The 26005-nt window shown below is 35.1% G+C and overlaps 1 protein-coding gene across 2 annotated transcripts in view; it reads left to right on the top strand.

Moving 5' to 3' along the window:
- Positions 1–25655, top strand: part of LOC139960994 (uncharacterized) — a 33228-nt gene extending 7573 nt beyond the window's left edge. Inside the window, exons 9-34 of one of the 2 annotated variants that reach the window (XM_071959757.1) lie at positions 596–802; positions 1604–1765; positions 2349–2453; positions 3066–3261; positions 4145–4219; positions 4812–4964; positions 5418–5599; positions 6998–7152; positions 7787–7840; positions 8580–8662; positions 9213–9293; positions 10457–10604; positions 10764–10930; positions 11364–11451; positions 12480–12715; positions 13277–13459; positions 14011–14298; positions 15048–15117; positions 15863–16570; positions 17385–17467; positions 18383–18465; positions 19212–19292; positions 20642–20802; positions 21100–21328; positions 21613–21765; positions 22511–25655. In XM_071959757.1, coding sequence (XP_071815858.1) covers positions 596–802; positions 1604–1765; positions 2349–2453; positions 3066–3261; positions 4145–4219; positions 4812–4964; positions 5418–5599; positions 6998–7152; positions 7787–7840; positions 8580–8662; positions 9213–9293; positions 10457–10604; positions 10764–10930; positions 11364–11451; positions 12480–12715; positions 13277–13459; positions 14011–14298; positions 15048–15117; positions 15863–16570; positions 17385–17467; positions 18383–18465; positions 19212–19292; positions 20642–20802; positions 21100–21328; positions 21613–21765; positions 22511–22712 — 4333 coding nt within the window. In that variant the 3' untranslated portion in view covers positions 22713–25655. Of the gene's footprint in view, positions 1–595; positions 803–1603; positions 1766–2348; positions 2454–3065; positions 3262–4144; positions 4220–4811; positions 4965–5417; positions 5600–6997; positions 7153–7786; positions 7841–8579; positions 8663–9212; positions 9294–10456; positions 10605–10763; positions 10931–11363; positions 11452–12479; positions 12716–13276; positions 13460–14007; positions 14299–15047; positions 15118–15862; positions 16571–17384; positions 17468–18382; positions 18466–19211; positions 19293–20641; positions 20803–21099; positions 21329–21612; positions 21766–22510 lie in introns of both variants that reach the window. The other variant, XM_071959756.1, reaches the window with a different exon arrangement.
- Positions 25656–26005: the final 350 nt, after the last annotated feature.

Here is a 26005-nt window from a genome sequence, read left to right as displayed (position 1 = left end):
TGGACAATAAAATATGAATCTAAGAGACTGACTTCGGTCAGCTTGTGGCTTTGATAAGTCAATGAGGCTTCTTCGCGAGTTCCTGCTTGCAGGAGGATCTAAAATACATACATACATACAAATCATCATGTTGATGTTAGAGGGATCAAAATTTAATGTGCTTCATGCTGTTCAGGTCAAAGTTCAGACTGGTATTAACAGTTGGTTTTTTGCATTTCTGTTATATTGAGAAATATGAATATGGCAGGAGTTGAAAGGTTTTGTGCATTTCCTGTAGATGTTCTGCTTTCAAAAAGTTGAAAAACTTGACAAGGTGAAAACGTTCCTGGTGATATGTTTTTATCTGGAAGCTATAGGCTTTTTTTTTCCGGAATATGCTTAAGGCAGAAGCTGAATGCTTCAAACACATTTGCACAGTGAAAAACCTTCCTGGTGTCATGTGCTTATATTCTTAGATGTTAATTTTTCAAGTTTATTACAGAAGGTACTAATTGATAATATCAAGCAGGATCTCATGGAGACTTATTCTTCAATTTTTCGGATCTTGGTTTTACTTGACATATATTGTTTTTCTATTTTTATTCTTGTTTTTCAGCATTGTAATGTCGACTGAAGGTATCTTATGGATGGGTATCATAGCTGATAAGTTTCTCTGGACAGCCACTCCCAGAGAACTCTCCATCTGGAATATTGACCAAACTGTACACTTCTATGCTCTGGCCAGGAGTAAAGTGACCAGCATCCAAGTCGCACAATCTGATAGAAAGACAAGCCGAGTTGTGGCAGTCGGAGATGATTCGAGGTAAAGATGTAGATTCATTGTATCACTTATTTCCAGTAATTCAGTAAAGAAACAAGAAGAATTTATTTAGCTTACGAGCTGTAGTGTATTACTTTGATATCATTCTGACCGATGCCATGTAACATTTACACAAGGCCAAATTTTTGTTTAAGTCTTTCAATCGTCCAAGACAACCCCCCAACAAAATAAATGGAGGATGAGTCATTTTTCATAAAATTCAGCATAAATTGTAACTAAATACCCATAAATAGGTAAAATAGGTTATAAATTGGAATCACTCTTCTTCACTTTGGAGATCCTAAAACAAACAAAATAGTGGTAGGCCAATGATCCACCCTAAGGGGGTTTTACTGGCCCAAAGCTGGTATTCTATAAACAAAACCTCTCCTGCAGGATTAATTTTGGTTGTTTTTGTTATTTTGCTAAATTTTGTTTGGACAACCAAAATGTTTTTCTGGGGGACATTGAGAGAAAATCCATAAAATTTACTCTGACATATTATCCCTCAATGTATACTAAAGAGATCTATGACATTACAGTGATTAAGCTGCTCCAAATTAATGAGTCGTTATCTGTTCTCAATCGAAGGAGATACCGAAAGTGTGAATGACATAATTAATGAATTTAGATGATTGAACAAAGGAACTTCATCTTTTTGTGATAGGATAATTTCATCTGTAGTAGACATTAAGAAATTGTAAAAATTTACATTTTTGTTTCTTGCTTTTTCATGTGATACGTCACATGACACTCTCTTCTCAGGCTGTCGATAAAATCTGTTTGTCTGTTCTTACCTCGCAGTGTTCGTTTGGTGTCGATGAGAGATCAGAGGAATTTATCTACCGTTCTGCCACCACCATCATTATCACCCTTACAGACAGTTCTAGCTGTATCCTACAACAGAGAATGTAGCTTAGTCTATCTCTTGATGAATCCAGAAGAATTATGGGTCTACACCATGAGGTATTAAAAGTAACCAGACAGCAAAACTGCAGTGTGGTTTCGATGATGCTACGTGAATAATCTTATATGAATGTGATACACTAGGCTGTAGAGTATAGCCAGGATGAACAACATACTTCAATCTAAGTAGTACAGCAAAAAGCATTGAGATATGACAAACAATAGTAACTCAGGCTCCTTCTTCTCAATGTGGTACACACCTACACACCAAATATGAGATTGGTCCAAGATTCCCTTCTTGAGATATCGTGTTTACAAGCAAGGCGTAACACACATAAACACACACATCTGCCAGCATGACTACAAGGGTTATGTTTATCATCGAAACCAAAGCCCGAAGACATTTAGACTAAAAAAACATATGAAACCGTGATATAAATTGGTGTTCACTTATTTGTGTTGCAAGACCCATCAAAGTTGAAGCACACTGTCACTAGTGCTGAAAGAGATATTTATTATTTTTGCTGTTTTGTTTGCTTACTTGCAAGTTTTCTTTTCCATGGAATTTGTAGCTACACTTTGATGTGAACTGCCAGTCAATGGTTAATACATTCTAAAACATAATTTTTTTTCTTATCTGAAGAACTGATCCTGCATGCCGTACAGCCGTCTGGGATGTTAGTCGAATACAAGAAAGGTTCTTCCGGGGACTGTCAGCTGCTAGTGGTAGAACCACGCCCTCTTCTGGGTAAACAATCCATTTGAATTTTTTAGATTTTTGGAGAATTAGTATTCTTAGTCAATTTTTATTTGGACGAAAATGAAAAATGAATATGTTCAATTATAAAAACAAGTAATAAATGTTTTTTATAGGTGATAAATATAATTTGTAATACAAGATTACATTTTCTTTCCTGAAAAATATGAACTGTTCTTTTTTTGTATGTGCTTTTATGAATTCATTTATTGATACCTAGAAATATTTTAGAATGTTGAAATGTACACCTAATATTGTATATTAACCATCTCTGTAATATAATTATTCTGTTTATTAAGAAACTTTCTGAATTGCATATAATAATTTGATTTAATATGAATATTTATTATAATTAATGATATGTTATCGCCAAATGGAGTACTGGTTTACAACTTAACACGGTGAAATAAAGTTACATTGTTGAAAATCATTTTATTATAACTAGATACAGTTTTAAATATATAGTTAAAAATATAGTTTAAAAATATATAAAAATGTAGTTATGATATTTATTAATTATCCTCTATACAATTGCATTTGTAAAAAGCATGTACATTTCTTGTAACATTAATGTTTTTAATTCGCCATCTTTTAACATATCAGAACGAGGCCTCCGTCAGCTAACACCAAATCGTCCCTCGGTAACTTTCAAATCCGCCGTGCGACTGCGGAGGGAATGGGTCCATGCCCTCCTAGTTCCTGTTCCTCCCTCACAGCAGTCACCACTCATGTGATGTACTGGACCCACGAGGGGTTTGTCTCTCCTCTACAGACTAACTTTCTGGTTCTAGGTCTGCAGGTAATCGCCAGAAGTAAATTCCTTTGACTAAAATATATCTTATTATGAGACCGTAAACACCAAAGTATTATTCTGCTAGATCTCGATTGAAATAAGATGATGATATCATAAATAGGACGGTGATGAATTCATGAATTCCTGTGATAAATCTGTGAATTCATCACTGAAATTGTTAACGAAGCACTAAATATATATATGTATGTATATTTACATATATATAGATATATATATATATATATAAATAGCCTCAGGGCATTCAAAGGAAATAACATGTAGAGTATGGCCCTGTTCATCTTAACTCTTTGTAGTAAAATTTCTGGCGGTCTTGCATTTTCCTATTTGTTGTTGTTGTTGATGTAATGCTCCTTTAAATTTGTTAGCTTATCAAAAGGCTTAAAGTGATGTTGAAGTAATAGCTACAATTTAAAGATTGTTTCAAACTGGGATTTTGGCTAGTGGGTAATTCTCAAATTATTTCATTACAAAGTTTGCCTGCAAATTTTTACTGGTGGTTTATCTGATGCTGAGAGTATTGTCCAGGTGTTTTACTTCTATTGTAAGTCTATGGATATGTACTAGTAAATAACATACCATTATAAGATAGACGTGTACAATTTTGTTTGGTTTTGTGGTCATTTTATATTCAGCTCTTGTAATCTTACACATAAAAACCTTTCAAAGTTCTTGTAAATTATTTTGACATAAAGAGTACTTTCAATTTTGAGTACCAAATTCTGGGCGACTTCTTAAGTACTTTTATTGGTAGTGGTACAAGTATAAATGGTAGCAAAAATTGCCTTTGAGTACTAAATGTGGGTACTAAATGCTTTGAAAATACTGCAATATGGCAAAATATCTCAATTACTTATTACTTTCCTGTTAGGATGGAAGAATCCTGTTCTTGGATCCTGTGAAGTTTGGGCAAAGATATTGTGAGCTGCAGGCATGTAAAGATGCAGTAAGTTCATTTTTCATGTTCTTAAACCTTGAACAATGTTTTGTGGCAACTTCTCACCCTGTAGATATTTATCTGGGAGACTAGAACCTCCATCGATAATTTACTTCATATTTGTGGAATTTGTTCATTTGTTCATAAATTTGTTCTTTGCACTTTTATTGTGAGCCTGTTTGACGTTAAAATACAGAAGGTGATTAAAGTGTTTATCTTTCGTTTTATCATTATTCTATGCCATACTTAGGAAATGTTCAAATTATTCAATTATTGTAACTTTTATTTATATGAAATCTGTATAGAAGAATTACTTCATATCTTCCATAGAGTTTCAACACCCCTATTCACTAATTGCTCGAAACTCCCATGCAACTGTGAACAAAACTCTATTCATAGCATTTTAATTGTGATAATTTTTTTATGAAAATGGTGTACTTTTGAGGTATTATACGGTAATTATAAGTTATTATAATGCATCTTTGATTATTTGATCAAGTTAATGTCAAAAAAAATTTTGCAAATTTTCTTTTTTTAAATCTTTGTAGGTTTGTAATAAATTTGGATGAGATGAAAACTATTGTGACTTTTATTATTTCAGATAATAGATTTGCATTACGACAGTAACAATGGCTCGCTAATCGTTAGAAGTCACTTACGAGAGGAAGACATGTTCCAGATCTGGTCGTTGCCTCAGTTGGACCTCCAGTACGAGGTTCTTGCCAGGAGAGATGCAACATGTTATGCATATTCAGTATGTATCCGCCTCAACATATGTTCAAAAGTGTTATGCATATTATTGCCATGGAACATTCTCTTTATTGAAATCAATGGCCTTGTGCTGGCCTTTCTAGTGAACAAAAAACTCAAGTTGCAAATTTACAAACAGAAATCGATGAGGTATTTATCTTTGTTGTTTTCATAGAGGGTAATGATTTATTTGTTAAGAGATTGTAAATATGTTCTATAAACCCACATTTCATTAAATTGAGTTTTATGCGAGTTACCATCTCATATGTCATTCTAAATAATAAGCATATATCACTTTTTTTCAGTAAACTGATGATTTCAAATGTTTTGTAGCAATGAAAGCTCACTAGGTTAAAAAAGTGCAGTCCTTTTTGGTTTCTCTATGGTTGACATATATGCTATCTTGTTACTTAATATTTGTCATCTTGTTAATTTTTTAGAAAACTTTTCTTTTCAGAACCATTCGTTCCTAGTCGGCCATCAGGATGGCTCTGTGATTCTTTACAAGTTTTTACCAGGGACCATGTTAGGGCAGGCTTGCTCTCTACCAGACCAAGATGAAGATGATAAGGTTGACCACACCCAGCCTGTTCTCTCTGTAGATTCCTGTACAACATTGGGTATCTTCATCTCCTGTAGGTAAGCACTGGTTTCGTTAGAGCAGTGACGAGGATTGTCACATGCAAGAAGTTACTGTCACCTAGTTGAGACAATTATTTTTGATAAACTGTACTTTCATGTCGTGTTTCAAAGCACTTGTACTGACAGTATGAGCAGTACGAATATCATGTCACTATAAGAAAGAGATCAGTAGGAGTGCTTTGAAGCAAGATTTGGGAGGATAGTATAGAGTGGTATACTGTATAGTTGTATAGTGGTATACTGTATCGAGTGGTACACTGTATAGTTGTATAGTGGTATACTGTATAGTGGTATACTATATAGAGTGGTATACTGTATAGTGGTATACTATATAGAGTGGTATACTTTATAGTGGTATACTATATAGAGTGGTATACTTTATAGTGGTATACTATATAGAGTGGTATACTGTATAGTGGTATACTATATAGAGTGGTATACTGTATAGTGGTATACTATATAGAGTGGTATACTTTATAGTGGTATACTATATAGAGTGGTATACTGTATAGTGGTATACTATATAGAGTGGTATACTGTATAGTGGTATACTATATAGAGTGGTATACTGTATAGTGGTATACTTTATAGTGGTATACTATATAGAGTGGTATACTGTATAGTGGTATACTATATAGAGTGGTATACTGTATAGTGGTATACTATATAGAGTGGTATACTGTATAGTGGTATACTATATAGAGTGGTATACTGTATAGTGGTATACTATATAGAGTGGTATACTGTATAGTGGTATACTATATAGAGTGGTATACTGTATAGTGGTATACTATATAGAGTGGTATACTTTATAGTGGTATACTATATAGAGTGGTATACTGTATAGTGGTATACTATATAGAGTGGTATACTGTATAGTGGTATACTATATAGAGTGGTATACTGTATAGTGGTATACTATATAGAGTGGTATACTGTATAGTGGTATACTATATAGAGTGGTATACTGTATAGTGGTATACTGTGTATAGTGATATACTGTATAGAGTGGTATTATAGCACTGGGACAATGGCCCAAGTGGCTGCTTTTGTGTTACACACTATGAGTATTTATAAGGGTAAGGATATTAGACATTGGTTATATATTTACAAGACTTCATGAAGATTGTCATTTTCAAGAATCTACCGGGTGTTAAGCAATTCTTAAAATTGATAATTTCATAACCAACCAGTTTAAACCCAATACATGATATCATGTAAACAGAGCTAAGTGACTATTTTGTTTTATTCATTCTACAATTGTTATCAGGGCAGACTGGGGAATACACTGCTAACCGTTCAGTAATTCAAATGGTGTTACTTAGGTTTTGAAACCTGCCTCATTGATTAGTGATTGATTGATCACTTAATCGTTTGTTTATTTTCTTGTAATAGTGGAGATGGCATCATCAAAGTCTGGAATCAAGATAAAGTTCTCTGTACTGAAATACTCGTAGAAGATTCTCTGACTTCCGCAAAGTTTCTCAACCAGCTCGGCGACATTCTCATCGGCTACAAAAATCATCTCTTTTTTATTCATCGCAGTAAAGGTCAGAATAAATTACTTATTTGAAGTATCAACTCTATCAAATTGTTAACTGTTCTTAGCCTTTCCTCTACTCCTTTTCCAAAATTTTACATAGCTTTTTTTAATCATCTTTAATCTTTTTTTCAAATTTTTTTCGTCTAATTATTCATATTTTTTCTCGCCTCTATCATTTGTAGCCTTAAATCTTGACATATGTTCATGTTATTAACCGTGGTAAGTATTTCAAAAGAAAAGCAACATTTGTTTTGCGATAAGACTTTCTGGACTTCAACTGTTTCGTAAAATAAGTCTCCATGATATTTGCTTTCTCACATCTTACAAAATCACACACAGTTCCTCAATAAAAATGTTACGAACATAAAATATAACTTCCCTGCTGGTTGTAGCTTATGTTACTTCCACAAACAGGAAATAGCTGTTGTTGAATATTTATGTATGATGTATGTTCAAATTATGCAAATTTATATGATATATGTATGTTTGAACAGATGGAGTAGGCTGATACCAGACATCGTTTTAACTGCAACTCTTTGAAAATATTTCTTTATTACGTTTTCCTTTATCTCAATTGCGTAGAATTGAAAAAACTCATGAAATAAGTATAATTTTATCTTACTTTTTTTTTGGGTTAATAGTTTTATCATCGATTCAAAAACATGGATATGAAGGCGAAGAATCATTTGACACAGGTTAGTAAGTTTTAAATATCTTTTCTATATGTTATCTTTGAAATTGCAGAGAAGTCAACATCTATAATTCAAGTTCAACCAATAACCCAAAATGCAAGAACTTTAAATTTCAATTAAAAACCAACTCTGCTATCAAGTCTTAAGTTGTTGGTGATCCCTGTTAAATATTATAGATTTGCTGTAAGTGCTAGTTTGCAGCCACTGTACCTGTGTAAAATCTCACCATTAAATTCTGTGCAGTTTAAAATTCGATTCATAAATTTATCTTTCAATTTTTTGTTTACGCTGCTTTCCTTAATCTTAAAGTCAACTTCGATCCCCTCCAGATCTCTTCCCTGCATCTTTATTTGATGAAATTGTGGTGTGATCCCTGAAAACACAGTGTTCCCTTCACCCCCCCTCCCCACTCCCAAATGGGCCGGTCTGTTTTAACCAGTAGGTGTAAAAGTTGACAATTCTGTCTCATTTTAAATGGATGTACGTCTTGCTGTGCTTCAGTATCGAAGATTAAATGGCATCGTATTGTTTCTCTATTTTCCCTCTCAAACAAACTTGACCCTGTTCCCCTATGATAGAAGGTGCCATATATCCCAAGGAAACATGAAAATGTATCAGCTGCTGATATTAAAAAAAATCTTATTTTCGAGAAAAAAAAATTGCCACAACAACAAGTATGGCAAATAAAGCTAGCCTACTTGATGTAACAGATTTTATAAATGTTTCTGATTTATCTCTTCAGAGTCCGAGATTTATGAAGATCCGGCTGTGAAATATGAGGGCGCTGCTGCAAATCCAGATCCACTTAGCTTGGAGTCTTATCTGGTAAGATGAAATAAAATGGGTAAAAATCTTGCTTTAATTGATGTATTCAGTATCTGTGGTGAGCATTGATAACTTTTTCTTAGTTTTGGAGTGTTTTTTGGATACTTTTTTTGACATTTTTGTGGACTTGACATATGGAAATAGATTTTTAAAAATGGAATGATCTGATTGATTGGTCTGGATAATTCATTTACTCCATGCAATTCACCATTTTATTTTTTAACTTTGCTAAATTACATGATATAAAAGAAAAGCAATAATTGATGGCATGTATAATATGATGTGATGCGATACAATGAAACTGCTAAATGATTGACCAATATTATCAAATTCAGACCTCCTTAACTGGGAGAAACCTCTGATATCAGTCCGGCTATTTTTAAGCCCAAGCTTGCATTAATAGTATTCAAGCGTATCGCAGGAATGTTTATTTTAACCTTTTCTGATTGGCTGATTTGCTGTGTCTGTGAAATAGTTTCCTTATGATTATTACCATGGTAATATTACACAAGTCATCCTTCATATATATTATTTTTGGTATTCCTTACAGGTTCCTTACAACTTAGATTTTAGTGACAGGTTCCTAGGTGGTATGACATCATCTCAACAGTCTCAGAATAACTCAGATGAGGTGATCATTTGTTTTCTTTTATACAGAAGACTGTCTTTTCTTGTTTTTTTAACCAGATTTTTTGTGTGCAAAAATGCCTTGAATGGGATCATAGACAGTAAGAAAAGAATTGGATAAGATTTGGAAGGATGCACATACATTGGAGGAGAATTTACTTTAGCTTGTACCACTTTTCTATGTAGGCAGAATTTTGTCATACATATCCCTATATCAGTTACTTATTGATGTAGTCTGCACATGCTCATTGTGACTTTGAATATCTAGACTAACAGGAAACTTGATAATACCAGCAGTGATATCACAGAGTCCATCAAATATCTCACAATTTTAAATCAAATATTTCACAATTTTAAATCAAATATCTCACAATTTTAAATCAAATATCTCATAATTTTAAATCAAATATCTCACAATTATAAATGTATCTGTTGATAATGTTCAGTGTGGTGTGAAGACTAGCACATTGCTCACTGTGGAAGTATAAGAGCAAATACACTCAGTCGCTTACTCTATGGTTATGTCACGAGGCGTGTACAAATATTTTACAAAGTTCTCTTTATTTCATCTGACACAGATGAATGAAACACTTAAGTACAGCTGTGAAATAATGAAAATCTTAACACTTGAACAACTTGTGATTGGACTGTAAATTATTTTGACAAAATATCATACCTGTCATTTTAAATTGTTTCTAGAAGGGATGGATCCAGGATTTTGGATAGGAGGGGGATTTGGCCCTGAGGTCGTTGAAGTCGACTCCTGTGTAGGGGGTTTCTAGTGAACGCACCCAAGAAGGATATTTAAGCAATAAATTTGATCTTAAATTTAGGTCTAATTGCGAGGTTTTGCTATTAACTACTTCTGATATATTTTGAGGTGGAATAGGCGGAGTATTCACCACCCCTCCCCCCCCTCACCTCCTTGGATCTGCACCTGTATTGTGTGAAGTATTGACAAATGTATCCTGAAGCTAAACATCAAAGTATGATTTGAGACATTGATTAAAAATAAAATATGAGAAACATATTTGATATTGGTTTGTGTTGGAAGTATAACCCTTTATACCAAAAACATAATATTATTTTTATATACTTCTGTAAAACAACGTTATGCTGTATTGGAAAGAAAAATGATGTAGGAACCAATCACTGATTTGGTTGCAGGGTGGTGATAGCGATTCAGACAGTGGTTTCTCAATGGCGCCGACGTATCTCTACAATTCTCCCGCGTCGACTCCGAGGAGGTTATCGTTCGTCGACTTGATCGTTCCTGGAGATTGTGTGACCAGTGAAGCTCTTAGAAACCAATCAGGTAAATAATTTATCGATTTATTCTCTTTTTATTTGATTTACCCCATTTGCAGAATAAATATATGAATGTAAGAGGAACAATTTTTTTCATATGGAACATAAAATCTGGGGCTATGATGCATAAGCTGTTTCATATATCTTCATTTTTTTTTATCCTTAGTGACAATCATCACCAAGAGAAAAGGTGGAAAATTAATGTTGGGCGTCTCAAGGTCAGACGAGAGACAGTCTTTGGAAGACTTCAATATGCCAACGTTCGGTAAATCCCCAGGACCCTCCCCCACACCATCCCCACCCTCTACACCAACAGACTTTGACCTGTCAGAGGTAAGCCAGAACTAAACTAGTGGGAAGCTGGTATAGTTTAATGAATCTCACCAGTTACAAATCCTTTCAGTTACTCATTCAAACCATATCCATGACATGATTGTAAATAAGGACAGTTTGAGCCTTCCTTTTGAGCGATTGCTTAGAGAATTAAAAGGCACTAACCATACATTTGTTTCTGAATTAGTTCTACATGACAGTAACCTTTTTTTTTGGCCACATTTTTCATAGTTCAGGTAACCCTCCCTTAATTTCAGTATCAATCCATTCTGTTCTCAACCAGCTTCTATTTTGTTCTTACTCCTCTCCCTTATCCATTTGTACTTTTCACCTCCTTGCATGAGATTGTCTTAAAAATTCCACAATGCTTTCCGATTTGTCTTAAAAATTTGTAATTTATTGTCAAAGGATTATCTCCTTCCTTTGTTTTCAGAGGGAAAGTGAGGATGAAAGTGATTTAGAAGAAGAAGAAATGGTTATATCAGAGGATGACAAAGCTCAGGTTGCTGATGAAACATCTGGTAGGTAACCATGGCGACAAGAGCTTCAATTTGTCCACAGGTGGAAGGATTAGTAATAAATGTAGTCTGAAATATTTGAAATTCAAAATATCGAATTAACTGCTGGATGAATGGCAAATTGTCATTTCACACAATGCTTACAGTTGGAATTTTATTGTAATTGGAACTCCTATAAATTAATCAACTCTTTATTTAGGAAATCTTTACTATCATCTGTGCTGTAGTCAGAGGTTTCCTTTACTTTTCAAAATTTCCAAAATTTAGAGAATTATAAACTTTAACATTTCAGGGAATTTACGATTACTCTACTCAGCTTTGTGACTGGTCTAGGTATGAGAGTCATTCCTTAACATTACAAGAATAGTCCAGGTCAAAATTTCTCTTTGATATTTTAAAGAAGAACATAATCTAAGCATTCTAGTGAAATTTGCAAAAAAGGGAAGTTGAAGCAAACAGGTGTGATGTCATAGTTGCACACTGTTAAATAATGTTTTGTTTTCCTTTGAAAATAACGTCTAATTTTATACTCCACAATTGAATGCATCCATATTGTGAATATACCATAGGTATTGGTATTTTATTAACTTCACATTCCCTTTAGACAAACTAGTAACCCTATCCAATCCAAGGTCAAATAAAGAGACTGAAAAGTAAAGAAAAAACAAAACATTATTTGTCAGTGTGCAACTATGACATCACACCTGTTTGCTTCACGTTCACGTTTGGTAGAATATCAGATAACTTGAACTGTCAATATCTCAAAAACCGTACGTAGGAATTGATTGCAAATTTCACTAGGATGCTTAGATTATGTTCCTCTGTAACATAGCAAAAAGACAGTTTTACCTGGACTATTCTTCTAATTAGAAACTTTTTTTTTAGATTTTAGTCATTTTTGAACTGAGGATATTTCATCAAAACATTGATGAACAAAAATACAGTAATGAAGACATATCTCATCTAGATGAGTCTATCAATTAAAATGAACAAGGAAAATCTTATATTCTATCTTTCTTTCCCTCTGGCAGCATTATTGCATGAACCAATCATAGTGTCAGTGGAGGAAAACCGCCAAAAAGTGGAATCTTTTCGACTCTCGGATGTAGAGGACACACCGCGATCCAAATACGGCCTCTCTGGCATGAAGATAGATGCCAAGAGTCTCCTTAAGGGTGCAGATGGCCCTGTTAGACCCCCTACTGCCCTCAATAAACAGTCACCTAGAAGAATCATAACCATTCTACCAGGAACTGATAAAAAGCAGGTTAGAAAGCAGCACAATTCCTCTTGAGGGTTGAGCTACTGCTGCTGTATTTTGATTGGATAGAAACTACTAGGAGATCAGAAAAGTGGGCTACACACTAGTATAGGGAAGATGTTGAGTTGTACACTTCGGCACATGAATTTTATATTTAAACACTCGTCAGGATCATACGATCATGTGTAGCAGGACTGGTGCTGCTTAGATTGAATCACATTGGTCATGTAAGAAAACATGTTATTGTCACCAATATCACCATGCTGTTTTTTTATGGGGGGGGGGAGGAGGAGGAGGAGGGGAGGCACAGTGGATACCTTCTCGAAATGTGACATTCCAGTTATAAATATTTTTGGAAGGAATGAGCTATTGTGTTGTATGCATGATGCTGTCATTATACAAAACTCTTGGTTTATTTTTTGGTTTATTACTTGTTTAAATGTTTGCATGGTACTTTGAAGCCCTTTTCAACAAATGATATGTAATAATTAGTCATTCTGTGCTACCATTAGGCTACGTGTTAATGTATTTATGCATATATACATGTGTGTGTGTGTTTTTATACAGGATGCTGTGGAAACAACATCATCCACACGTAAAATGTCGGTCCCTAAAAAGAAAATTGAGAAGAAGAAGCAGAAGGGTGACCGTCAGAGGGTAGGAGGGAGGTGGTCCGGTAAACTGGTGGAACCAGAGAAAGAAGAGGAAGAAGTCAAAATGGTTCCATCTAAGAGCTCCCTGCAAGGAAAGGTAAGTCAAATTTGTCGTTATTTCTTTCAATTAACATTTAAGAGAGAACTGTTATACATTCTCAATAAGATTTCTCAATACAACATAATATATATTTACATGAATGAACTGAGGAAGACACAAACACATTCACCATAATTAATCAATTTCAGGGTCTCTGAATCGCCAGGCTGAATTTGGTGCGTAAGATTGCATTTTGACCCACAAAAAACAAAGCAATTGGAACTAGTAGGGTATAAATCCCGCCCCCCCAACCCCCTCCACTCCTTCATCACCCCACTTTTCAGACCTATCCTGTACATTGCTTATTTTATGTATAATGAGATTTTTAGTCTTTCTGGCCCTTTGCTCCAACCAATTGTTTCACTCTCTCCCTCTTTGAAATTGTATGTACAATGCAGTTATCCAGATAAAATGAGTAAAGCTCAAAATTTCATATCCCAGGAACGGAACAAGCTGTTAACATGTGAGTTTGACCTATGTGTTTCTTTAACTGAATACATTCTAAGTCATTTTTACTATTATCTTTTTCATTTCTTCTTCCTCAGAAGAGTTCTGTCCATCAAGCAGTCAAATCTAAAGCATCATTGAAACCAGAATCGATTGCTGAAACTTCCGTTGTTAACATCCAATCAGATGAAGCAAAGCTGTCAAGGCCTAGCGTGAAAAATCTGTCGATGGATGACGACATGAGGGCAGCATATAAACCTGGCATAACATCAGTTTCCAATCTGAAAAGCGAAGAAAATTCAAAAAAGAAAAAGAAGAAAAAGTCCAGTATTTTCAGTAATTACAAGAAACCTGGGAGAAAATCAAGCCTTGGACACCCCTCATCAGAGGTCAGTTTATTAAAAGTGATATGTATTACCCCACAGATATGCTGTAAATTTAGATAATGGTCACCCATGTTCAAACATCATAGAGTTATTTTCAAAGATTTTCTGTTTAAAGAGACGTCGACTAGTCTGACATGAAAGGTTCTCACATTATAGGTCAAACCTCTGGGAGCCGCAAACCCATCAGGTGAAATACAAAAAACATTGTAAACACATGTCAAAAAGTAAGCATGATTGAACTTCAAACGTAATATGTGGACCCACCATATAAAGTCCAAGAACCTTGTTGGTGTCTGGGGAGGTGAAAGGTCACTTGAGGTCAAAGTTTGAAAACCTAAACATGATTACTCAAAATGTCAAGTTTAGATGAGCTTCATGCTCGGTATGTGGATCAACCTTATCGATTACAAGATCCCTGTTCTTTTCGGTGGAGGTCAGAGGTCAACAGTGGTCAAAGTCTCAAAGCTTTGTAAACACAGTCACCCAAAAGTAAGGACTGGATGAACTTTATACTATGTGGATCCAAAGATATGCAGTATGAAAACTGTCTGTGCATAGTTTACATTCAGTGTTACTTTATACCATAAAACGTGGGAAGGAATCACTAAGCACTGCAAGCTTTCTGGTTATCATGCTAAAAAGTGATATCAATTCTACATTGCCATTTAAAGCATTTCATAATTAAGAAGCAGTGTACATTCGAAGGTTGGTATGTTCATTATGTGAGTATCTGTCTTCTTATTTACTCACAGAATCAAGATGATGATGAAGGCATCAACCAAGATGATGTTGAGAATGAAGACGGAGACAAAGATAGTGATGGTAATTGGCTGTTTTACTATCAACATTGATTTTACAGTTTACAAAAATTTCTACCTTAAAAAGACAATATTTGTCTCATTATTATTTAAATAGAATTCATTAAATTACACATTTTACTACACTATGTAGTTATCCAGATAAAATGAATAAAATTCAAAATTTCATATCCCAGCAACAGAACAAGCTGTTAAGATGGGAGTTGGATCTTTGTGTTTCTTTTACTGAATACATTCTAAGTCTTTCTTTGTATAATTGCCTGTGTTAATATCAACATTTATTTTACAGCTTACACAAATTTCTTCCTTAAATGGACAATCGTTACTTTTTAAATAGAACTCAATACATTACACAAAACTAAATATGTCTGAGGATGTTAACCTTGTGAGAACTTGTACAAAACTTAAGTGTGAAGTAAAGGAGGTAATGTTATGGTACCCATAAATAGTTAGAGATAATGATCGTTGAATTCAGTTACTACCACTCAAGAGAAATTGAATGAGAGAAATTGTATTATGTAGTTTATCATGAATGAAGTAGTAAAACTTGAAGCAGTGATATGTGAAAATATTGCCTTAGAAGTACAGAACAGTTTTGTTCTTGAAACTGCAACTGTCCAGCCTGCACTTTACCTTAATTCCTAAACATGATTAATCAAATCCTGATTCCTGTTATAATATTTATCCATTTCTTCTTATAGAGATTATTTGTAATTTTTTTCTTTCCCCTATCCATTCTTCACTCTAAGGCGCTGCCATGTATAGGGCTGCCTCTCGAGTTACCATAGTACAGATGTACAGCCCAATGGAAAGGATCAGTTCTGCAGGCAGCAGACAAGGAGTGAGTGCTCCAGCCCCAACCCCGGTAGAGATGGATGGCTCCGCCTCTCCAGCTCCTCCGAGGACAAATCCGTCCAGCAAGGGACGTAGTCACAGCGCCGTCCAGACTCGGGGATATCCCTCCATCCAAGGAGCAAGGTCAAAGTCTGCTGGTACCAAAGGGGACTTTCCCGAGGATTATCCACTGGAGTTGCTACCCTTGGATACCCGTCAGATGTCTGAGATGTCGCTGGACAAAATCGGAACTACCATCACGGAGCCCAGCGAGAGAGGCAGTTTAATCCTCTCGGAGAGCGAAGCGGACGGTCTCGGGGACGATATCCTGGAGGAATCTTACAGACAATCGAATCGAGCCCTCAGTACCGGGATGGAGAGTTTGATGTTTGGTACCGTGAGCAGACCGTCGACGGCCGGTACTGTAGAGGACACGGTCAGGTCACTCTTGTCGAACATGGAGAACTTTCCTCTGTCGAGGCCGATGTCGATGATGTCAGGGATGGATCCGTCCTCCATGAGTCCAGAGATGCAGGAGATGCAGGAGATTGCGAACTTGAAAGGAGCTCTGCCAATGATGACTAACCTGGAGGGCTACCATGCTAGGCCTAACACAGCAGAGGGTAAAGTTTGTCCATGGCTGCATCTTCATTTTGTACCTTAATGAAATATATAGTTATCACAACTTTTCTTTTCCCCCCCTCCTTCTCCTCTTGTTCCCCCCCCCCCCATCACTCCTCTTCTCATAGCTCTCTTCCACCCTTTTTTCTCCACACCTTTCTGTCTTTGTCCTTCTCCAGTTTATTCCCTACCCCCTTCCCTTAATCCTCTCTTTGTCCCTCCACTGTTTATCTCCTACCTCTCCTCTTCCCCTGTTGGATTCTTTCTTTCTTCTCTCCATCCCTTGTCTACTAATCCCCTTACATCTATCTCTTTGTGTTCACCATGCTCATTAACCTGTCTGTATTCTGTGCGTGTTTTTGTCCCTTCTGTTACTGTTACTCGTCATTTCGCCTTTGAAGAAGATCCTGCTAAGATCGAAACGTCAGGCCAACTTACTTTTATACAACTTCAGGTTATTAGACATCAGAGACCAAAAAACGGAAAAATGATTTTGAAAGTTTTAACTTAGATGAAAAAATGTTAAATAATTCAGCCTCGGGTTAAGGTCAGAACAAAGAAAGGGCTATTACTATTTATAATTTCCCTTCCTGTTCTCAAAACTGGAGTAACTACATGGTCAAATCACATTCAGGAATTTATATACAATGTATTCTAACATAATCTGCTTTCAAGGAACCACCTTAACATCTGGACATTTTTAAAATTTGTAAATCCACCTCACATAAGATAGAATAAAGCATGGCATGACCATGGAAATCAGGACAAATAACAGCTGAGAAAGGATAATCTTTGGTTTATTCTTATTATTGACAGGAGAAAGAACAGTAATGAGATATCCCCCGAACAGAAGACCTCACACCGCAGGATCAGAGATGCATGTTACGTTTCTTGATGAGGTATTATAGCATATATGATCAATTGTATCATGGCAACAGTTTGAAAATAAAGTGAAAGTAGGTAGAAGGTTGATATGGAGGTGGGTGGGGCTCTGGGGGGGGGGCTTGGTACTGGAAGGGAGAAGATATGTTATATATGTAAATACAATCAAATTGTCACATTCGATTTTCAGTGTTTGTTTTTTGTTTGTTTTTTCTTGCATGTGGGCTTGTTACTTGTGCATTTAAGTGATATTCAGTTCATTGAGATACCTCTGAATGCTGTTTCAACCCATGGGATATCACATCTGAGTTGCAAAATCAATTATTACCTTGTTTAAACCTTGTACAAGATTTCAGGACATCTTTGGAAGAGAATTCGCAAATTGTGATTTTAATTAGGCCTACATGTGATCTAGTGTTATTACAAAGTAAAACACTGAAGGCTACTTATAATAAGAGAAATTCTCTTGGACACATCTCTGATTGATTTATTACCTGCTCCTTTTGGTTTAGCACTATCTCCAGTGATGGTTATACTTAACTATCTTGGATTCATTCTATTTCAAAACTATATAGAAAATTTCTAATCTGTTATATTTGTTTGTGTGAAATGTTCATCTAAATTAAAATGCATTGAACAATGGAAAGATGCTTAAATGGCCGAAGTCAACCTATGGTACACCTCGTCTGTGTTGCAAAAAAGTTTGCTCATGTTAAAGTTGTGCAGGATTTCAGGAAGACTTTGGAAACAAAATTTGGAAACTGTATTGATAGTTTGTGTTAAAGATGCTCCTTTGTTGTTAAAAGTAAATCACTATAAAGTAACTTACATGTTATTGTGGGTGTATTAGAATGGTCTACTCTAAAATTTACAAAAATGCCTAACCTGTTTATATGTTTGTTAATATCAAAATGCTCGTTTTCCTCTGTCAGATTAAGTTTTCTCATCAGTTCATGGAAGGCGCACAGATCCATGGATTTGTTCCAGATGCAGAACAAATCAGACCATATACCAGGTAAACACAATTTGTAAAAGAAACAAATCCATGTAAAATTTTCCAGCTATGAAAAGAAAGTAAAAATTTCATTTTCGTTTTCTTTTTGCAATACTGCCTACGCAACCTCTCCCTTCATGCTTCATCTGTTAGCAACTTATTTTCATATTTTATAATGCCCATGTGTGCATACCAAGGCCTAGAATTCTCTATGATGCTGTGTTTTATTGTCATTGAGAATAGGAATGCAGGAATAGAAAGATATTCTTGATCCTTGTCACTGAGGATAAATTGTTGCATTTTGAAATTATTATTATTTTAATATGCATTACAAGGTAAAACTCCTCTTGTGCAGTACTATTTACTTATTTTCTTTATATATTTGCCAAACCTTGGTTTGTCTATTTCACAAATAAATGTATCCTTTTTTTCCTTGTCAATTATTTTATTTTACACAGAATGATTTTACACAGTTTCTGTGACTGTTTTGCATGTTTTATAATTGTAAAAGTTAGAGGGCCTGATGTTATGATCCTACTGTAGCAGGATCTGCTTCAGAGGCTCACTGAAAAGAAAGCAAACTAAAAACACATTAAGAGACATACATAGATGGACACATGTTGTTAGTTTGTTTCGCTTCAGTGAGCCTCTGAAGAATATCCTGCTAAGTTTGAACTTTTAGATATTTATAACACAGACTTTTTGCAGTACATAGGCAGCTTGCTGACAGGTTTTTCTTTTGCTCTTTTTTATTTTATAATTCACAGTCCTCCACCAGAGGTCTTCAAGTATCACAAAAATGATGGCTTAACTCTTGATGTTAATTGGCAAGACAAAATGATTCAAAGGTCAGTATTTTGGTTAATTTGTTTTGTCCCCAAAAAGTTTACTTGATATATAATGAATTATTCAAACAGTTTCAGAAGTTAATTATTCCCAGACATTTTGGGCAGTTTCAAATTGAAAAATGGCCCACCAAATGCTTGTTCAGGTGTGTACATGAAGTGACCATTTATTTGATCATTATTCTAGCATATTAAGAGTCAATACCCATGATCTTTAAAGGCATTGAAGACTCCCCCCAATCTGTGTGCGGCCATTTGAAAAAGTTAACTTTCTGTTGCTTGCAAGTGACGTTTTGTTTGTGTCGCTACAAAATGCAGACAGTAATGAAATGTGATACCTTGTTATCTTTAGCTAGACCTGAGATGTCCATCGCTGTATCGTTTGTATTCTGTGCTGTGGGTATTGACCGCAGCTGTATGTACTGACTGTACACTAGTGTCTAATTACCGACGGTAGCAAGCTGTGTGTGTATTTTCTGGGATCGATGGTGGTGTCTAACACTTCTGTTACACCTCATTCGAAACTAGGTCAAATTACCGGCATTAGACGTTTCTTTTTGCGCGAGTCTTCACACCCTTTAAGGAGAAGATAGAAAAGGGCTTAAAAAAAATAAAAGTGTCCATTGTATTTCTTTCTTCTTTTACTTATAAATTATAAAATTAGAGTGCTTTCCACCAGACCCATTTATTGTCCATTTAAGTAAATAGCACATTTGTTGGATTCGTTGCTTACGACTTTAACAAGGTGTTTATTCTCACTCCAAAATGTTGTACTGTGCTGGTGAACAGTCTAATCACATGACAATAATAGATTCAGCCCATGGCTTTTGTATGCAAATTTGGTTCCACCAAGGAGTAAAAAGTTGCTGAGAAAGTTTCATAATGCAAGGTTTTGAAATTGATTAGGAAAAGTTACAGATAACTCAAAGTATCGTACCAAACAGCATTAAAAAGTAAACTTATGTACATAGATTTTCCACATGTTGTTGAAAAATGATATTTGTAATATATGTATTACTTATTGCAAAGGTACCAAGTTTCCTATTTACACTTGTACAAATACGAAAATGTCAAAAAGAAGATATTAATTGTTCATGTTTTACTTCCACGATGAGAGATGTAAGATCCCAAACACAACTAGCTACCTATATGAAGAATAATGATTTATGTAAGAGATTTTCCAGCATTTTCTGAAAAACAATATATTTAAGTCATATACATCTCAGATTCCAAGTTGACCAAATTTTTTGTTAAATCATACCTTTCTTTGGACAAAGAATGTCATTATGAGAGACATAATTCTTCCAACTCGTTGAGTCATCATTAATGTTGCACATTTTGGTGCTCCCCAGACACCAACTGATGAAGATACAGAAAGAATTAAGAGCGCGCAGCGCTGCCGATAAGAGAAGTCTACTGGACCTGAGGAGGAGACAGAAACGCAAGGGTCTTTTGGGTCATGGGGGGTGTACAGACCAGGACCAGGGGATACGCAGGGGATCGTACAACAATGGTGAGAGTTTCAAAAAAAATATATATCACTGTTCTAGAATTTGTCAACAATCTAGAAGAGCCAGGCTGTAGCACATAAGAAAAAGATTACAAAATGCCAAAAAACTGTAAGATGTTATTTGCGGTTTATTTTTCCAAACTTTTATACAAGGTGGTGATGTAATGGACAAATAAAAGGTGATGGATTGTAGTAAATTGTTTTGTCTGTACCAATAATGAAAGAAAGCTGATTCCTTGAATACAAAATGCTGGAGGTGATTATAGATTTGTGTAATTTTTTAATCTCTATATTTTGAAGGATCCCCGGGTCATTCCTTGTCACATTCGGGTCACATGGAAAGGAGAAAGAGTGCACCAGCTGCTGGACATCAGAATGAGTACAGAGGGTCATCTGTTCATGCAAGGAGAGACCAGTTGGCGACTCCATCTTCGTCAAGGAGGGAGATGATGACACCAACACCAAAGAAGGTATCGAGCACCGACCGTAGCAAGGATCAACAAAACTATGCTTCTGAGAAAGCCTACAGGTTTGTAGTAACTGATAGTGTTCATCTGCTTTCATCCATACTTGTTACCGTAGCGACCACACTTATTTTTCATTGTATCACTTTCTTTTTTAGAAAATTTGTACATAGGGCCTTGTTCAAACCCTCAATACATTCAAACATCTGTTGCTATTGTAGATTAAATTTTTTACTTTCAGTTTCCTTAAAGTAAAAAAAAGTAAAAATATGTTACTGTAGAAAGTAGCTGTTTGAATCTAATCAAAATCACTAAATAAGATTATAACATTTTTGTTTTCGAATTTCAGATTCAAGCTGAGTAATGACGTACTTCAAAGCCCTCAAGATGAGGTTAACGAGTCGAGTCATCTGGTCGTCACTGCCCAATCAGACCGATCCAACCCAACAAACAGAATATTTCCGCGACCTCATACCAGCAAATCAATTCCAAGTAAACCAAGGTGATGATTAATTCTTGCATTTAATTGATTTAAATCCTTTCCAAGAAGTGTCCTTTTATTTTCATCCACTTGTGTTTGGGGTTATTTGTCAATTGTCACCATTGAAAAGTAGCTTCATTCAGTTTGTGACATTGATTTAATCATTACTTACTAATTTATGGAGCAATTAGCAAGCATCAAATAGTAATTAATAATTACAATCAACAATTCTTAGCAACAAATGAATGCTAATTACCAACTATAATTAATTGTAATATCATTTGTGTAGGATTGGCAAGATATCCAAACTGTTCATATTTCCTCAAAGTTTCTCCAATAGATGACTTTTTGGGATGAAATAAAGGGATCAAAGGTTTTCTTACTTATGTTGATCAGAACATTTTGCCTTTTTCATTAGAAACCGGTTTCGACACCCTTCCGGAGCACTCACAGCTCTTTCATCACTTGCCTAGTTCTTTCTAATTTCTACTCATTTGTGTATATCGTTGCACTTTCAAGGGGACTTCAAACCCAAAAGTTTCTATTTAATATTCCTCAGAATCCCCTTTATCCTTTTGCTCTTTTCTTTTTCCTTTTTCTCTCAGTTTACTTTGTTGTTTCCAATTCCTCCGTATTCTGTTATACATGTGAAATGAATTAATTTAAATGAAGTGAATGTGCTCACTGCTTGAGTACATCTTCAAACTGTTTCCGTCATCAAGAAAAAAGAAAATGTAAAATGCTTGGGTTTTTTCTTTCATTTCAGGAGGTATATTCTAATCCCTCCAAATAGATCGGAACCTCAGGTGGCCCGTCTTACACCCCTAGAGGCCCAACTCCTTTCAGAAAGGTTTCCTAAATCGAAAGAACGGCTGATAAGGAAGTCTAGCATCACAAGCACTGGTTCTGCTTTCTCAGTTCTTAAAGTTATTCCAAACTTGCCAGATCAAGAGGTTATCTTCAACTGAAGATTTGTTTGCTTAATTAATTAATTTATTTATTTATGTATTTCATCTGTCAAGATTTTGAAGATGCTAACATGTAGATGTGCAAAGATGCAAATGTGTAAATTATATCTTATTTTGATATGTTATTATTAAGGTTGGACTTCCAAGATGTATATATTAGTGAAAAGTAAGTTATTTCAGTAATGTGTGTGAAACAAGGATTTTCTATACTTATTATCCTTGATATTAATCATAGCTTTATTAACCAGGTCATGGTCATGATGTGAGTCGTTACCGATGAGTGAATGTTCATGGCCTGGCGTGTCTTTCAGTTTGAAGTAAGCACTCCTATTTATAATCAGTCTTTCACAAATGTAGTACAGTGCTGAAACCAGTAAGTCATTGCAGCACTGAACAAAGTTAGCACTTTCATAACACAGTGAAAATAAATTAGTCAAAAAGGCAGTGGCAGAGCGTCCATACAGTCAGGGGGGGGCGGATGCCCCCCCCCCGACAGACTCAAATTCAAAATTCATCTCGTAAAATTCGCTGACATTGTAGCTGTAACCAGTGATAAGTGTTGCAGGAAAATCTAATGCAAAAATCAAATGAAATATGGTGATTATTGTCACAGAGTATGATAGGTAAACTATAATACTTTTCAAATGTTTTTTTTTTCCATGTTCTTTCAAACATTCCCTCTCTCTATGGCTGACATGCAATCTAAATGATAATTAATATTTCTTCCAACATTCCCCATTTTATGTCTGGCTGAAAATCTGTTTCATCAGTTTGAAGATTTTCTGTAGGTTTGATAAAAAAATTAAACGATGCTGATACCATAAAGGTAGTTAGATCTGATACATTAAACTAAGTATGTTGAAGCATTCTGGTTTTGATTCCTTGCTGAAGGCAGAAGGAATCTATGCTATGGTGATGGCGTGTGTGCGTGTTTGTGTGTATGTGGCACTTGCTTGTAAACTCTCTAACTTCAGAAGAATAACTGGGTTGCATTTTGTATTAGGTTTTTAGGTTCCCCTTGATAGGTAGAACTGGTTAGGGATTGTTGTTGGTATTGGTCAAAGGTCAGCACAGGTCAGAGTCTGAAAACCTTCTTCACATAATATCTCAAGAAGTAGAAGTTGCACTAAGTTCAAACTTGGTGTGTAGCTCTATCAATCAGGTGATTCCATATACAATTTCAACTTATAAGGCAAGGAATCACTAAACCTGCTAGCTTTCTGGTTTTAGTTTTGTTTTTCCATTTTTTTTTTGCAGATATGAGTTAATGAAACATGATCATAATTCTTTATACCATGCACTATTTTAACTGTGATACTTCAAAGTTTGATTTGCAAATTAATGACAGAAAACCGATTCAAAAATTATTCGCAAATATTGGAAAGAGCCAAGAAATACGATATTGGAACATTCCCTTTTAATATGGCTGACATTCTTTCTTTCTTTCTTTTGTTATAAATTAACATTGTTTTGCAGTATAGGTATGATAAGGCATATTGATATTAATCCTTCAATGGTGGTAAGGTTGTGAAACTATTTATTTATTCCGTGTTTAATTGTGGTTTTCATTTCTGCTTTATTCATAATTTATTTCAACAAAGAATAAGTATTCATTCTTAACACTGTAGTTAAAAATGAAAAGAAAAAAATGTGAAATTGCCGGAACATTCCCTTTATCATATGCAGTTTTACTAATTTATTATTACAACAAAGAATTAGTGTTCACTGGAGGTAAGTTAAAACATTGATGAGGAACATTCCTTTTATTTTATGCAGCTGCCATTTCTAGTTTTCTCAATAATCTGTATTGTCACAATGAATCTAGGTCATACTTTTACTTCAGTAGTAGTAGTAGGCTTTGACACTGGTGAGTGTGATTTAATACCATTTCTTTTGCGATATAGTTGCCATTTTGATTTTGTATCTGGTCAAGTAGTGTTACAACAGATAAAGTATTCATTCTTAACAATATAGACAAACTGAAAAAATATGCAAAGTTTTGAAACATTCCCTTTTATTTTATACAGCAGTATAAAAAACTTATTGGTATGTAGATGGTATAAATTAACTCTTGGTTAGTTGATGTCATGCATCATTCAAGAGTTGGTGCACTGTTTGATGGTCTGCAACTGAACAGGTCTGAATTTAATTCCCTGTTACAATAGCAGTGTTTTGTATGTATGTATGTATATGTGATCTTCCCGCAAGCAGGAACTCGCGAAGGAAGCCATGGAGGCTTATAGACTCGCAAGCTGACCGAAGCCAATCTCTCGGCACACATCCATTTAACGTCCATGTCGGGAAGTTGTTATTGAACAACACCCTTGCCAGACGACACACATTGCTGTCGGCGGGGAATCGAACCGGGGATCTCATGACTGGGAGACGCCGGCATTGTTTTTGTTTTTGTTTTTCTAAACACATTATATTGCATATCTAATAGCCATAGTAGGCCTATATCAACTAATTAAAAGATGGTAGCAGCTATCCGAGTGTCTGCAGTACACTTAACATAAGGAGGAGTATTTTTCTTCTATTTAAAATGATTTCCATAAAGATATTGTGTGCATCTATATGCAGCTGAACAAATTAGATACTTATTCGTCCAGGTAAAGTGAAGTGTTTGATATTAATGATATTATTTATGTTCTATATAATTTATATTTCAGTCTGTCTTGCATTCCTCTCAAGTTCTTGCTGAATGTTAAGCAAGTTATCAAAACAATTGACTTTTCTTTCAAAATAAAACTCAGAGAGTAACATTTAGTTGAAGGTTTCATATTTCATCTGTCTTGTTTAAAGGTATCAGGAAGCAAATACAGTCACTTTCAAGGACCCTACATAAAAATGGAGCTTAGCACAGAAACCTCAAGTCCTTTTGAGATTCTTAAAAGATACCATTCAAGCATTCAGTCTTCCTCGATTTACTCAACACTGTTAACACCAACTGAAAATTATTTTGAAATACCATTATTATATTGCGAAATCTTATTTATCATACAAAAGATGCATTAGCGTCCCTGCGTAATTGTAATAACCCTAATTAAATATACCCTAATAATATTAATAATACTTATATTATTAATATTACCCTAATTGTACCCTGATGGTAGGCAGCGTTTCTCAACTCAGTGCATTACCCACAAAAGCCCGCACCCCAACTACACTGCTATGCAACGATCACGCAAGTGACCAAAAAAGTTGCTATTATAGAAAGTGCTAGACGACAATCCCAAGCAAGTAAAGATACGTTGAAGGAAGCAAACCCCTGATATTATTGCACAATCGGTACA

The sequence above is a fragment of the Apostichopus japonicus genome, chromosome 20 (genome assembly GCF_037975245.1).
Source record: "Apostichopus japonicus isolate 1M-3 chromosome 20, ASM3797524v1, whole genome shotgun sequence".
NCBI lineage: Eukaryota > Metazoa > Echinodermata > Holothuroidea > Aspidochirotida > Stichopodidae > Apostichopus > Apostichopus japonicus.
This window is presented reverse-complemented; position numbering and strand designations above follow the sequence as displayed.